Source organism: Salvelinus namaycush, chromosome 1 (assembly GCF_016432855.1).
Source record: "Salvelinus namaycush isolate Seneca chromosome 1, SaNama_1.0, whole genome shotgun sequence".
NCBI lineage: Eukaryota > Metazoa > Chordata > Actinopteri > Salmoniformes > Salmonidae > Salvelinus > Salvelinus namaycush.
Window position 1 is genome coordinate 71,542,506 of NC_052307.1, and position 15,648 is coordinate 71,558,153.

Sequence of the window (15,648 nt, forward strand, 5' to 3'; positions counted from 1 at the left end):
ATTTCAGCTAGGCTAATCATGATTCTGGTGGGTAGAATCAGGTGTGTTTCAGGAAGGCTGGAGCAAAATCCTGCATACACCCAGCTCTGCTGGAGGAGGGTTGGCTACTCCTGCCCTAACAGCTGTTCAGTCACACATCAATGGAAGTTATGTTTTAATGTGGTATTTCGTACATATGTCACCCTTGTGCAGTACAATGTAGCTCTTTCATGATATACAGCTGGCTGATATGGTTAACTGTTTATTTCTGTGTTGGTTTCCTTCTTTAACAGGTTGCAGACCAGATCAGTAAAGTCCAGGGGGTCAAGAAGATTCTAGTGGCTCAACATGACTGCTACAAAGGACTGTTACCAGGTGTTTTTTGGAAATGATGAAAGTCCCTTCATTCTGGGATGGGATATTTGTGTTACGTTCTGAGGTCTGTGTGGATATGCTTAGTTACAGATGTTTATTTACAGTTTATATGATATATACTGTTGGAATGATGGAATGCCATGATACTTCCTTTTGGTGTAAATATGTACTTTAACCCCGGTCGTCTTTTCTCCATACAGAGGAATTGACTCCTTTGATTTTTGCTACCCAGAAACAGTTCAACTTCACACACATCTGTGCAGGAGCTTCTGCTTTTGGGAAGGTGATTTACAGACTGTAACACAACAGTGTTCACATGTCTGCATTTCCCCCATATTATTAATAGCTATATAATGATCAAATCCTTCCTTATCATGGGAAATGTATTTTATTATGTATCCAGACATGCATGAATAATAGCGCATTTTATCATCATAGCAACATCTAGTTGATCTGATTTACCATTTTTAAACATTATGCTTTAATGCTTCTGAAAGTTGTTTTTTTCCTTCCAATTTTACCCAGTAAGTGTAGTACTACCCCTCAATTACTACCCCAGTAATCTGTCATTCTGCAATAGAACTGTCAACTTGCTGATCTAATGGTATTTCTATTGAATTAGGATGCATTAAACAATATCTTCTGTATTGTAATCCAACTCATATTGACTGAGGCTGGGTTGTCTGGTCTCGATTTCCCCGAGTAGATGAATGTGTTCTAGATGATGCATCCTAATACTGTCTGCTATTTGATTTCATTCTTTTACTAAAAACATCATCAGCAATCATTTGTCAAAGATGACTTTGAATTCCATTGTCCATCCTTGGGCTAAACTTCACACAGTTTTGTATTTGAGTCTCCGTAGCCCAAGCTAGTTTTATCCAACTCACAGAGGGCAGTTTGTATCCGTCATGGTACTATAGCATTATTGACATCATCTACTATAAACTGTTTCTGCAGGGACACATTATTTGTAATAGTTTCAATTTTGTCTTTATTGTACCAAACTTTGCCAAGTCCTTAAAATGTTGAGAAACATTCCCATTTTAAAATAATCAACCTCCCCATCACCTCTCTGTGTCCTGAGAGATCCACAGGGTGATATGGTTGAATTAAAGAATATCATCTCAATACTGTATTATGCTCAACAGAATCTCCTTCCCAGAGTGTCAGCCAAGCTGGATGTTGCAACTCTCTCTGACATCACCGAGGTCAAATCTCAAGACACCTTCGTTAGAACCATTTACGCTGGTGAGATTCCTGTTGTAATATCTTTTATAATTAACAACTATTCCATTGAGGTATAAAATGACCCCAAATATTTTGTAAGCACACTAATTATTATGCATTACAACATAGTTTCTTATCGCTGCAGGCCTGTTCTTAGCACAACCTATAATGCATACGTAAGCAGCAGAATAAATGATTGGATAGATTTCAGTATTGGTGTAGTGCTCTGCTAATGGGCTGGGGTCAGGGGTTAAATGGAGATGATTGTTCTATATTCATTAGTAAAGTGATGAGGCTATAGTAGTTCATGTTGTTGTTGTTTCTGACCTCTTAATGACTACAGAGATCCACCCTAGTCATCCCAGCTGTCAGTCTGAAAGACTAAAAGCCTCCCTGAAGAAGAATAAGCTCAGATCATATTTTGATTGGGCACATTATAATCATAAAATATAGATGGGTCTGATTTAAAATTATCCACTTAAACTTTGGCAAGAGCCTGACTCTTCCTGGTTGGAAATTCAGTGGGGGGGTTTAACCATTTTGCTGCTGCATTTTTGACAGACAAAGGTCTTACACTTGGATGTTTTGGTGTTGTCAGACAGTCCAATTAGTAATTTACAATGCATATGCCAGGAACCGCCCTAGCTTCATACAATGCAAGTTCTTACAATGCAAATAATTACAATGCAAGTCTGTTCTTTCATGTTTTTAATTATTACTGTGAACATTTGTCATTGTATTTTATAGAATTGCCTGAATTGCATCGCATGTAAAACCCAAAAGCTTTATTAGATCCCCAAATTTTTATAAAACCTTTTTTCTTATATTGAGGGGTTTTGCTCTGAGAATATATCTCAATATAACCAAGCGAACACATTGTATGTGGTGTTACTGTATGTGTTGTCTTTGCTACAGGTAATGCCCTGGCCACAGTGAAGTGCAATGAGAAAGTCAAGGTGTTCACAGTGAGGGGAACTTCCTTTGAACCTGCTGCTGTGGAGGGAGGCAGTGCTGCTACTGAACAGGGTACAGTACTCTTCCATTACACTGTCGACAGCAGCACCACTCCGTAACCTTTTTCTGTCATCATAACAGATATTAATATTTTCAATACCTGATTATGGATGGAGAGCAGCATATTCAGATGCTAGTGTAAAGAATATATTGCACATTTAAATTGGCTGCGTTTTTTTGTTATGTCTGTCCATTCTGTTGCAGTTGCCTCACCCTCTCCTGGGGAGGATGTCAGAATGGCTTGAGCAGAGCCTGACCAAGAGCGATCGACCAGAGCTCACTAGTGCCAAAGTGGTGGTGTCCGGAGGTAAGGGCTTAGCTTTACACTGTCTGACTGCTTCAGCCAATGTGTCATTCACATTCCCTGGCCTTTCATTCTGTTAGGTCATTGTGACCAAACACTTGATTTCTTTGTCCCATTAGGACGAGGGCTGAAGAGCGGTGAGAACTTCAAACTGCTGTACGACCTCGCTGACAAAATGGGCGCTGCAGGTATAAATAACGATGTGTGTGTACATCAGAGAGAGAATCTTTGAGAGTGAGTGGGTGCATGTGTGAGGGACAGTGGAAAGAGTGAGGTCAGTTGTCTGTGTGTAACTGCGTGGTATGATCATGTGTATTAATAACCTGCTGTATGTTGTGAATGCAGTGGGGGCTTCAGGAGCTGCTGTGGATGCTGGCTACATCCCCAATGACATGCAGGTTGGCCAGACTGGCAAGGTTGTAGCACCTGTAAGTGATACAACACACACCCTTTTATTGTCTCTGTTATTTCACTGTGTCACAGCAGAAACCAACATACAGTATTTCTTAGTGAGCAACCTGACAAGAAAATAATAACAGAACTTTAATAAATTGTATATGATTGTTTCAGTTTTTCAGCATCACACTATCACATTAAATGTTCTGTAAAATTATATTTTAATTGAGGTATTTTGGATTACAAATGTAATTGTTTGGTCTTGTTGAATGACTTTAATTGAACTGTATGTGCACTTTTGCTGACCTTCATTAGCCTACAGTGCATTCGGAAAGTATTCAGATCCCTTGACTCTTTTCACATTTTGTTACATTACAGCCTTATTCTAAAATGGATTCAATTGTTTTGCCCCCCTCATCAATCTACACACAATACCCCAAAATGACAAATCAAAACAGGTTTTTAGACATTTTTGTCTCCTTTAGACATCCCGTAGTCTCCTCTTCACTGTTGACGTTGAGACTGGTGTTTTGCGGGTACTATTTAATGAAGCTGTCAGTTGAGGACTTGTGAGGCGTTTGTTTCTCAAACTAGACACACTAATGTACTCTTGCTCAGTCCTCTTGCTCAGTTGTGCCCCGGGGCCTCCCACTCCTCTTTCAATTCTGGTTAGAGCCAGTTTGCGCTGTTCTGTGAAGGGAGTAGTACACAGCGTTGTACCAGATCTTCAGTTTCTTCGCAATTTCTCGCATGGAATAGCCTTCATTTCTCAGATCAAGAATAGACTGGCGAGTTTCAGAAGAAAGTTCTTTGTTTCTGGGCATTTTGAGCCTGTAACCGAACCCACAAATGCTGATGCTCCAGATACTCAACTAGTCTAAAGAAGGCCAGTTGTATTGCTTCTTTAATCAGGACAACAGTTTTCAGCTGTGCTAACATAATTGCAAAAGGGTTTTCTAATGATCAATTAGCCTTTTAAAATGATAAACTTGGACTAGCTAACACAACGTGTCATTGGAACACAGGAGTGATGGTTGCTGATAATGGGCCTCTGTACGCCTATGTAGATATTCCATTAAAAATCTGCCGTTTCCAGCTACAATAGTCATTTACAACATTAACAATGTCTACACTGTATTTCTGATCAATTTGATGTAATTTTAATGGACAAAAAAATGTGCTTTTCTTTCAAAAACAAGAATTTCTAAGTGACCCCAAACTTTTGAATAGCGTATATAAAACATATTTTTAGAAATATCACATTTACTCAGTACTTTGTTGAAGCACTTTTGGCAGCGATTGCAGCGTCGAGTCTTCTTGGGTATGACGCTACAAGCTTGGCACACCTGTATTTGCGGAGTTTCTCTAGAGCAGGTTTTCATCAAGGATCTCTTTTGTACTTTGCTCCGGTATCTTTCCCTCAATCCTGACTAGTCTCCCAGTCCCTGCCTCTGAAAAATATCCCCACAGCATGATGCTGCCACCACCATGCTTCACCGTAGGGATGGTGCCAGGTTTCCAACAGACTTGGCATTCAGGCCAAATAGTTCAATCTTGGTTTCATCAGATCAGAGAATCTTCTTTTTCATGGTCTGAGAGTCTTTAGGTGCCTTTTGGAAAACTCCAAGCAGGCTGTCATGTGCCTTTTACTGAGGAGTGGCTTCAGTCTGGCCACTCTACCATAAAGGCCTGATTGTTGGAGTGCTGCAGAGATGGTTGTCCTTCTGGAAAGTTCTCCCATCTCCACAGAGGAACTTTGCAGCTCTGTGAGAGTGACCATCAGGTTCTTGTTCACCTCCCTGACCAAGGCTCTTCTCCCCCGATTGCTCAGTTTGGCCGAGCGGCCAGTTCTAGGAAGAGTCTTGGTGGTTACAAGCTTCTTCAATTTAAGAATGATGGAAGCATTGTGTTCTTGGGGACCTTCAATGCTGCAGAAATGTTTTGGTATCCTTCCCCAGATCTGTGCCTTGACACAATCCTGTCTCGGAGCTCTACGGACAATTCCTTAAACCTCATGGCTTGGTTTTTGCTCTGACATGCACTGTCAACTGTGGGACCTTATATAGACAGGTGTGTGCCTTTCCTAATCATGTCCAATCAATTGAATTTACAACAGGTGGACTCCAATCAAGTTGTAGAAACATCTCACAGATGATCAATGGAAACATGATGCACCTGAGCTCAATTTCGAGTCTTATAGCAAAGGGTCTGAATATTTATGTAAATAAGATATTTAATTTTTTTGAATTTTGCGAACATCTCTAAAAACCTGTTTTCGCTTTGTCATTATGTGGTATTGTGTGTAGATTGAGGATTTTTTTTATTTATTCCATTTTAGAATAAGTCTAACATAACAAAATGTGGAAAAAGTCAAGGGGTCTGAATACTTTCCGAATGCACTGTATTTTCTCGATCTTGATGCTCCAAAGATGGCCTATCTGTCTCCTACATTCAATTATGTGTACAGTGTGTTAGTTAGCAGATGTGTGTGGATTGGGGTGTGTGTGTGTGCCAATATTGCGGAGGCTGTGTATGTTTTGGCAAAGCCAACAAGCCACAAGACAGACCCCTCACAGCAAAGGGAATTAGCCTTAGTCGAGTTGCATATTCCGGTTTTCAGGAATACAGCTATTTTCAACCTAGCTTCCTTTTCCACTGAAAACCAAATGTGGGAACTCCGCTCAGGCGTTTCTCTTATGCCTGCTACGTCAGGTTAAAGGGAATTAATACAGGCAAGCACACACTTGTTATCCGAAACAATACAAACAAAATCACAGAATGTGTGACAATACTCTGTATTGTGACATTATTTAATTATTTTAAATTGAATAAGCTTAAAAAGGCTAAATGGGTCATTTGGCTCGCGACAGGGATATCCCAGCTGTCATCAGACCCACATTAGGGCAGTCTGAAGCGGCTGTAATGTAGTTAATGGCTGATTTAAGATCCTAAATGATTTACCAGACCCATTAGGAAGGAGACTTAAGTGCTGTGAGTCCACCCTGCCCCTCAAAATGGACAACTCTGCCAATATTGTTGTACACAATGTAAACAGGAAACAATCACAGAAGGCTATGAAATGCAACATACTAAACCAGTAACCATTCATTGCTTGTGTATTGCAATTAATATTCAAAACAAATCAGGTCAATTGAAATATAATTGATGTAACCAAATGTAATAATATACTATTTACAGTAATATTATATATACAGTACCAGTCAAAAGTTTGGACTAACCTACTAATTTTCTTTATTTTTGCTATTTTCTAGATTGTAGAATAATAGTGAAGACATCAAAACTATGAAATGACACATATGTAATAACCAAAAAAGTGTTAAACAAATCAAAATATATTTTATGTTTGAGATTCTTCAAAGTAGCTGCCCTTTGCCTTGATGGCAGCTTTGCACATTGGCTTTCTCTCAACCAGCTTCATGAAGTAGACACCTGGAATGCATTTCAATTAACAGGTGTGCCTTTTTTAAAGTTAATTTGAAGAATTTCTTTCCTTCTTAATGCGTTTGAGCCAATCAGTTGTGACAAGGTAGGGGTGGTATACAGAAGATAGCCCTATTTGGTAAAATACCAAGTCCATATTATGGCAAGAACAGCTCAATTAAGCAAAGAGAAACAACAGTCCATCATTACTTTAAGACATGAAGGTCAGTCAGTGCAGTCACAAAAACCATCAAGCGCTATGATGAGACTGTCTCTCATGAGGACCACCACAGGGAAGGAAGACCCAGAGTTATCTCTGGATAAGGATAAGTTCATTAGAGTTAACTGCACCTCAGATTGCAGCCCAAATAAATGCTTCACAGAGTTCAAGTAACAGACACATCTCAACATCAACTGTTCAGAGGAGACTGCGTGAATCAGGCCTTCATGGTCGATTTGCTGCAAAGAAACCACTACTAAAGGACACCAATAAGAAGAGACTTGCTTGGGCCAAAAAAACCGAGCAATGGACATTAGACTGGTGGAAATCTGTCCTTTGGTCTGATGAGTCCAAATTTGAGATTTTTGGTTCCAACCGCCGTGTCTTTGTGAGACGCAGAATAGATGAACGGATGATCTCTGCATGTGTGGTTCTCACCGTGATGCATGGAGGAGGTGGTGTGGGGGTGCTTTGCTGGTGACACTGTCAGTGATTTTATTTAGAATTCAAGGCACACTTAACCAGCATGGCTACCACAGTATTCTGCAGCGATACGCCATCCCATCTGGTTTGCACTTAGTCCCACTGTCATTTGTTTTTCAACAGGACAATGACCCAACACCTCCAGGCTGTGTAAGGGATATTTGACCAAGAAGGAGAGTGATGGAGTGCTGCATCAGATGACCTATCCTCCACAATCACCTGACCTCAACCCAACTGAGATGGTTTGGGATGAGTTGGACCGCAGAGTGATGGAAAGGCAGCCAGCAAGTTCTAAGCATTTGTGGGAACTCCTTCAAGACTGTTTAAAATGTTTTGGTTACTACATGATTCCATATGTGTTATTTCATAGTTTTGATGTCTTCAGTATTATTCTACAATGTAGAAAATAGTAAAAAATTAAGAAAACCCCTTAATTAAGTAGGTGTGTCTGCACTTTTGACTGGTACTGTATATATTTAAAGTTATAGGTATATTTTCTACACAGTAAGCAGTGGATGGTATGTCAATCTCCATAATTCCATGACAAGCCTTCAGAAACGCTCCAACCCCCCCCCCCCCCCCCCCCCCAAAGAAATCACATCTTTCCTCATGCCTGTCTGAGAGGGGAACCATGTTGTGGATTTATAATTTATCATTCTTCAGAGGTAATGCAGTATTCACATGATAATTAGGATACATTTTTGATTGTTGCCTGTGGGCATTTCTGCTTTGTTGGCTTCAGGAACCTGGGCCATTATGACCTTATTAGTGTAACTGTCAGTGGCCTGTTTTAGTTTACACATGCGTTGTCGTGTATTTTATTATGAACTGCACTCATCAGGATAAAACTTATTAGTGGCTTTTACAAGACGCCGTGTCACTTAAATGACGAGAGCAACACCTCCACTTGACTCAATGTACCTGTCAAAACAATGCTGGCAAAATTAATAACGTATTCAATTACTGTATTCTTGTTAATTACTTATAAAGACTATGTATTTTACTTGAAATGGGATACGATAACAATTGATTAAAATAATGACATACAATTGTTTCAGGTTTTGTCATAAGGAACAAATAATGAAAGATTTATAATATAAGGCTATTGTTAAGTGACAGCACTGTATAGGCATTGGTGGTTTCAGAATGATGCAGCTTGATATAGTCTTTTACTTATGATTTTAGAGGACTGAAGTAATAATTTCAAGTGATAACTTTTATAATTTTCTCATTATCTTCACAAGCTTTGTCACATGTAGGCCTACAGTACAAATATAACAAAATAAAGACTTCTAATGGGACCACTTTTACCCTTTTTTCATATGCTTTTCAAGGCATTGAATATCATAGATTCTTCTGTCAAACCAGTTATAGGACTCAGTCCTGAGATACCACTGAGCCAGTCTAACAGTATTTAGTGTCGTTAGCCAACCTGTTGTCCTTTGTTGTCTGTTTGCACACAGCAGCATCCCGTGATCACCTGGTTGATTAACTCAGTTGTGTCACAATCTGGCTATGTGTACAGGAGCTTGTGTTCTCACACCTGAGGGGAGCTGTGCTGTGTGAACCACTGGGTTTCAGCATCACTTTGGGGGATTTTATTAACAGGCTAGCGGGTGCACCGAGTCCCTGCCCTGCTGCCACTGCTCACAGCAGCTGTGGAGAGACCAAACACCAGACAGGCAAGCAGACAGACAGGCAGAAGAGGAGGGAAAAACTGACCAAGCTTGGCAAAGCGTCTGGCCATTCTCCTCCTCTCCCTACATATACTTTAAAAACATCCAGGGCTAAATGACCCCCCCCCCCCCCCCCGCCCCCAAGTATAGCAGTTTGTAGTGGGAAACTTTCAAAAAGCTGTTTATACCCAGCTGGGGACCTACTTGGAGGCTAACGGGGAGAAGCTTTTCTATTTTTTATTTTCTCTCTCTCCCAGTCTGGGGGGAAAAAAGGCCTCTGGATTGACAGTGCCTTTCATACTGTATTATCCGGCCTGGCTTTTAACTCCGGGAGAATTGTGTTCACAAATTGATGCTCTGTTCCTCTGGGGCTGCAGCTGAAACATTAAATCCTACTGAAATATTCATATGTGAGTGCATTTAGCTGAAAGCAATTGATGTGCTGCTCCCTGGAGAATGGATGGTAATGTTGCAGCCAGGGGCCAAGGCCCCCACACTCTGGCTGGCAGACACCCTAAAGGACCACACTGGTCAAAACCATTGAGATGTATGTTCAGGAATTGACTGCCTATCGGGTCAGAGTATGATGTAAAGGGTTCCGGGGGATTGGGGCTCAGTTTGTGGTTCTGGTGTTGGTCACTTATGGTCACAGCAACTTGGTTCACCAGACTACTGGTTAGGAGAGCCTATCTCGTAAGGCTGTGGTCATAGGGATTCTCTGATGGCGATGCTGTGTATGTCTGTGTGAAAACACGCATCATCTTCGCATTTTAAGTTGTTGAAAATTAATGGTTAAATCAATAGTCTTACATATCATATTGTGTCCAAACCTTTTCATTTATTTGGTTGAGACTGATTTTTTTTCAAAATAGATTTTTTTGTTCTCCCTACAATAAACACTCTGTTTATTAAAACTTGAAAGCTGATTTATTTTATTTATTTATGTATTATGTCTCTGTAGTATTATTGCAATAATATACATTTTTTGTTATATGAATTACATTTTTGATATTACATTATTATATACTGACTGGCCATTTTCTGTTTTTTTTCCAGGAACTCTACATCGCAGTGGGCATCTCTGGAGCTATTCAGCACCTGGCTGGGATGAAGGACAGCAAGGTACAGCACACCACATCACACACATCAAACTAAGCAGTCTAAATAAGCTAGTGGTATTATTGTGGTATAGCTGTGTTATTACTTGTGGATAATACTTCTCATTTAAACAAATGTAAAAAGATTTGTTCTACTGATTTTCAAAAAAACGATTTGAGGATGCAAGATATTCTGAATTTTTCTAGTGCTCCAAACAAAATACAGAATATGTTTTATACAGCAAGAGGTTTTTGAAAATGTAACAATGTTTCCCTAAAGAAGTTGTGCTTTTTAAAACATTGTTTTTTGCTGATTCTTGCTGTCGCAAGTCATGCATAAGTACATATAGTTATGGGGCTTGTGCGTCTGATTGCTAAATTAACTGTGAAGATCGATTATTTTATTCAAGTCTTCTGAGCTCTTTGTGATGTAGCGCCTTGTCACCAGGAGAGTGATAAATACGTCTCACCCTCATGTTTATCACAATTTCATGTAGCTAAGCTTATTCTACCGCCTTTTATGGAATTTGCACTAGTGATGGATTAACAAGTAAAGATATACATACAGTAAAACAATGGGGATACTGATTAAATGTCATATTGATTTAAAATAAATTCTATTAATGTAAAAACATGTATTAATTAATAAAAAATATTTACAACTCTTTGAAACTGGCTGTCTCATTTTGAAGATAAAAAAACAATCATTTGATATCTTCAAGTTATCTGAAAGTATAAAGATCACCCATTCCAATAATCAGTCCAGTTAACACTGTTACTGTATAGGCTGATTTGAAAAAGCCAAAATTTACCTAATTAATAGTATTACAACAATTCACTCTTTGAGAATGTCTATATATGAGGAGGATTTGAATTAACTTGGTCAAATTACTTTTTCTTATTTGCATTCCTCTTTTTTCGCTGTAGTTGACCCACTTTTACAACAAGTGGAAGGCAGAATACGTCTGTCACTGGAAGAGAACTGTTTTATGTAAATGCAAAATGGAAAAACTCTTTCGTAGCCATGACAACAGTCTCCTGAGTGGATTTCTTCCACCAAGGCGAGCTATCTGTTCCGGAATCCCGTGCACTTAAGAAGTGTGTTTTAAAAGGGAACCTGAAGAAGCTTTTTAAAGAATGATGTATAATTTATTTGTATTTTCTCTCTTGCTTCGGAGCTTCTTAAGAGGAGAGTAGGGTGTCTTGTGTGGGATGTGTTCTGAATGTGTCAGACCACAGTATTATGTACTATTATGCAGCCATAGTCCCATATCTATTTGTTTTGAATGAGATGTACTCTGCTTCTACGTATATCCAGCCGCTTGATGTCATGGAGCTGTTTTCAATCACTTTCATCCACTTAAAAAAAAACACATTCATAAGTGACATCACTTAAGTGCAGCTAATTTGGGCTTGTATGTTTGCTGCTTTAACAAGCTATGCAATATGTCATGAAAGCATCGTGTATATATAACATGAGAGAGTAGTAAGGGATGGTAATACAACTTTATTTTGTTCTTTATTATTTATTTTAACTTAATTCTGATTCTCATCATAGTGACTGATATTGTCCTAATGCCGGATGCTGACTCACTGCTTTAGGATGTGGATCAACAGTTTACATAGCAATGTATCTTTGTAATTTATGATTTAAGTGTTTGGTTTAGCCTCCATGTACAGTATGCATACCGCTTTGCATTTTCATTCAGAGGACAGGTTAGTACATGTACTGAGACGAACTGTGACACGTGTTTCTGTGTTTTATTTCTAGATAATCGTTGCCATCAACAAAGATCCAGAGGCACCTATTTTCCAGGTAGCTGACTACGGTTTAGTGAAGGATCTCTTCAAGGTAAGACTGTCAATGATGACACGATTAGATATTGTAATATAAAAGGTGTGAAATGAATCCCTATATGGAGGTAGATATTTAGTTCATCTTAAGGAGGTGGACCTAGATCTTCAGCATTGGCTAAATGAAGTATTGTACACCACACCCTGTATAAGTTTAGTAAAGTGCTATGAGTGTTATCCAAGTTAACACTGATACACTGGATTTAATCTGTATGTTGCCCAGTATTTCTAATTCATGACAGCATTTAAAGTGTCAGTGTTCATGTCCTTGATCTGGTTAGTCCTGATGGGTAAATTGTGGTGAGGAGTCTTGAGGGAAATATCCATCACACCCTCATGCCATCGTTAGAGATCCCTGTCACACCCTGTCCATCTCTCCTTTAAGAGTCATTCTTCTAGTACCCTCAGGAGGATTTAAAATAGGTTTATTAATATGATGTGTATTTATGTTATTGTCACGGCCGTCGTTGAAGGAAGACCAAGGTGCAGCGTGGTGAGCGTACATAATCCTTTTATTTCGAAAAATTATGTAAACTAAACAACAAACGAAGAAAACAACCGTGAAGCTTACAGGGCTAAGTGCCACTAACAAAAGTCAACTACCCACAACGAAAGGAGGGAAAAAGGGCTACCTAAGTATGGTTCCCAATCAGAGACAACGATAGACAGCTGTCCCTGATTGAGAACCATACCTGGCCAAAACATAGAAATAAAGAAACATAGGAAACAAAACATAGAATGCCCACCCCAAATCACACCCTGACCAAACCAAATAGAGACATAAAAAGGCTCTCTAAGGTCAGGGCGTGACAGTTATATTAATAATATGGGCCTTATTCTACCAAAAGTGTTTTCCTGATAAAAGCAAACATAACATTGGTTTTGGCTGAATTAGGTCCTTAATTAGCTATAAATTATTATAAACTGGGTGGTTCAAGCCCTGAATGCTGATTAGCTGACAGCCATGGTATATCAGACCGTATTCCACATGTATTTTTACTACTCTATTTACGTTGGTAACCAGTTTTATAATAGCAATAAGGCACCTCAGGGGTTTGTTGTATATGGCCAATATACCACGGCTAAGGGCTGTATCCAGGCACTCTGCATTGCGTCATGCTTAAGAACATCCCTTAGCCGTGGTATATTGGCCACATACCACACATATACCCTCGTGCCTTATTGCTTAAGTATACCATAGCAAAACACATTTGAAAAAAACGCAAGAAAGAGGTGATATCTCAGATTTCCTCCTCAGTTAATGACGCTGTAATAAGACACATCAACGACTGATCGACTAATGTTAATGCAATTAAACTGACTCCCTCTGAGCCTTTACTCAAACATTTCAATTATTAAGGGAAATGTCTAATGGTCACTGTTAATTCACTCTTCTTCTTCTCTGATTGTGACATTGAGGCACTTCCTGGTTCACTAGAGACCTCCCGCAAGCCATTTCCTGTCTGATCAGAGGCCCAGGCTGTCAGTTAGACGCTCATTAAAAGTATTCCTGTGTAATAATGTCATTGTAAAAGCATTTTGTGACATCTGCTTATGTACAAGGGGTTCTATAAATGAGTTTGATTGATAAAATGAATTGAATAGTTAGGTTTATCATTATAAATCATTAAAAGACACCTTCCATTTGCCGTTCAGTCTTAAACAATGGGGATTCATTAGCTTGGTGGTGCAGCCATCTATTTGACCTGTTTAAAGGCCATGTTAATGTCTGGTTTTCCCTCTCATACATTTGCACATTATTCAGTTGTTTAATCTCAGAAAGCAAAACTTCTAGAGACCTTGTGCCTTACTGAGTTGTGCCTTATTCAGTTACAATCCGTTAACTAGGTTTCTGGGATAAGCCTAAAATAACACTGAGTGAAATCATGTTTAAATGAATATGCAGTTGAGTTCTTACTCTCTCCGACTGTAAACATTTCTCTGAGTGCCTGAATCCAAACCTGGTAAATCAGTTATTGGGATTGATAGAATAGGAACCATTTGGAACTGTATATTATTCCACCTAATGAAAAAGCAGATGTACTGAATTATTGAACTGGTGAATGTATCAGTGGATAGTTCATGAGAGGACCTCCTGCTCAGAGAGTAACTTCCACTCCTCAACCTTAACAGGAACTAATACCACCTGATAGTTAAACTAAGGGGACTGCCTGGTGTTGGCTTTCATATTGATTCTGTGTTCCTCTTCACCTATTCACTCCTAATTGACATGCTCGGGTAACTTTGGCAGGGCTCAACGCCACAGGGTTCCAGGCAGCACTTCTACCCTCTAGTTTAGGCATAAAGACGGAGGTGGCAGATCCAGATCCAGTGCCCAAGCTTTGCCACACACTTCAAGAGGGACCCTTTGTGAGAAGTGAAAGATTAGTGGCTTTGGCTGTGCCTCATCATTTATTAACCAGTGCCGTTGCGTGTGATCGGTCGGTGTAGGTGACTAGGTGTTTAAGTTAGTAATATTCTGCTGAAGTGATGGGTAAGTAGAGATAATAATAACAGGCAGGTCCAGAACTGTGACAACAGCGCACGCAAGATCCCCCTGCTCAAGCCAGCGCATGTCCAGGCCCATTTGAAGTTTGCCAATGACCATCTGGATGATCCAGAGGAGGAATGGGAGAAGGTCATGTGGTCTGATGAGACAAAAATAGAGCTTTTTGGTCTAAACGCCACTCGCCGTGTTTGGAGGAAGAAGAAGGATGAGTACAACCCCAAGAACACCATCCCAACCGTGAAGCATGGAGGTGGAAACATCATTCTTTGGGGATGATTTTCTGTAAAGGTAACAGGACGACTGCACCGTATTGAGGGGAGGATGGATAGGGCCATGTATCGCGAGATCTTGGCCAACAACCTCCTTCCCTCAGTAAGAGCATTGAAGATGGGTCGTGGCTGGGTCTTCCAGCATGACAACGACCCGAAACACACAGCCAGGGCAACTAAGGAGTGGCTCCGTAAGAAGCATCTCAAGGTCCTGGAGTGGCCTAGCCAGTCTCCAGACCTGAACCCAATAGAAAATCTTTGGAGGGAGCTGAAAGTCCGTATTGCCCAGCGACAGCCCCGAAACCTGAAAGATCTGGAGAAGGTCTGTATGGAGGAGTGGGCCAAAATCCCTGCTGCAGTGTGTGCAAACCTGGTCAAGAACTACAGGAAACGTATGATCTCTGTAATTGCAAACAAAGGTTTCTGTACCAAATATTAAGTTCTGCTTTTCTGATGTATCAAATACTTATGTCATGCAATAAAATGCAAATGAATTACTTAAAAATCATACAATGTGATTTTCTGGATTTTTGTTTTAGATTCCGTCTCTCACAGTTGAAGTGTACCTGTGATAAAAATTACAGACCTCTACATGCTTTGTAAGTAGGAAAACCTGCAAAATCGGCAGTGTATCAAATACTTGTTCTCCCCACTGTATCACGGTGGATAATGGAAAGCTACAGTATCAGGATAATACAGTGTTATATATCACGGTGGATAATGGAAAGCTACAGTATCAGGATAATAGTGTTATATATCACAGTGGATAATGGAAAGCTACAGTATCAGGATAATAGTGTT

General features: G+C 39.8%; 1 protein-coding gene across 1 annotated transcript; it reads left to right on the forward strand.

Moving 5' to 3' along the window:
* Positions 1–18: 18 nt before the first annotated feature.
* Positions 19–6,025, forward strand: LOC120052807 (electron transfer flavoprotein subunit alpha, mitochondrial-like). Its single transcript, XM_038999937.1, has 9 exons — positions 19–27; positions 273–354; positions 555–637; positions 1,506–1,605; positions 2,500–2,615; positions 2,803–2,905; positions 3,022–3,090; positions 3,248–3,330; positions 6,011–6,025. Exons 1-9 carry the CDS (start codon positions 19–21, stop codon positions 6,023–6,025), a joined length of 660 nt encoding a protein of 219 aa, XP_038855865.1.
* Positions 6,026–15,648: the final 9,623 nt, after the last annotated feature.

What these genes read in the sequence shown, in the direction of transcription:
- LOC120052807 (XM_038999937.1), top strand. An exon ending in CTGCTACTGAACAGGGTACA is followed by an intron (nt 2,616 to 2,802) that starts GTACTCTTCCAT and finishes ATTCTGTTGCAG; the next exon opens with TTGCCTCACCCTCTCCTGGG. An exon ending in TGACAAAATGGGCGCTGCAG is followed by an intron (nt 3,091 to 3,247) that starts GTATAAATAACG and finishes TTGTGAATGCAG; the next exon opens with TGGGGGCTTCAGGAGCTGCT.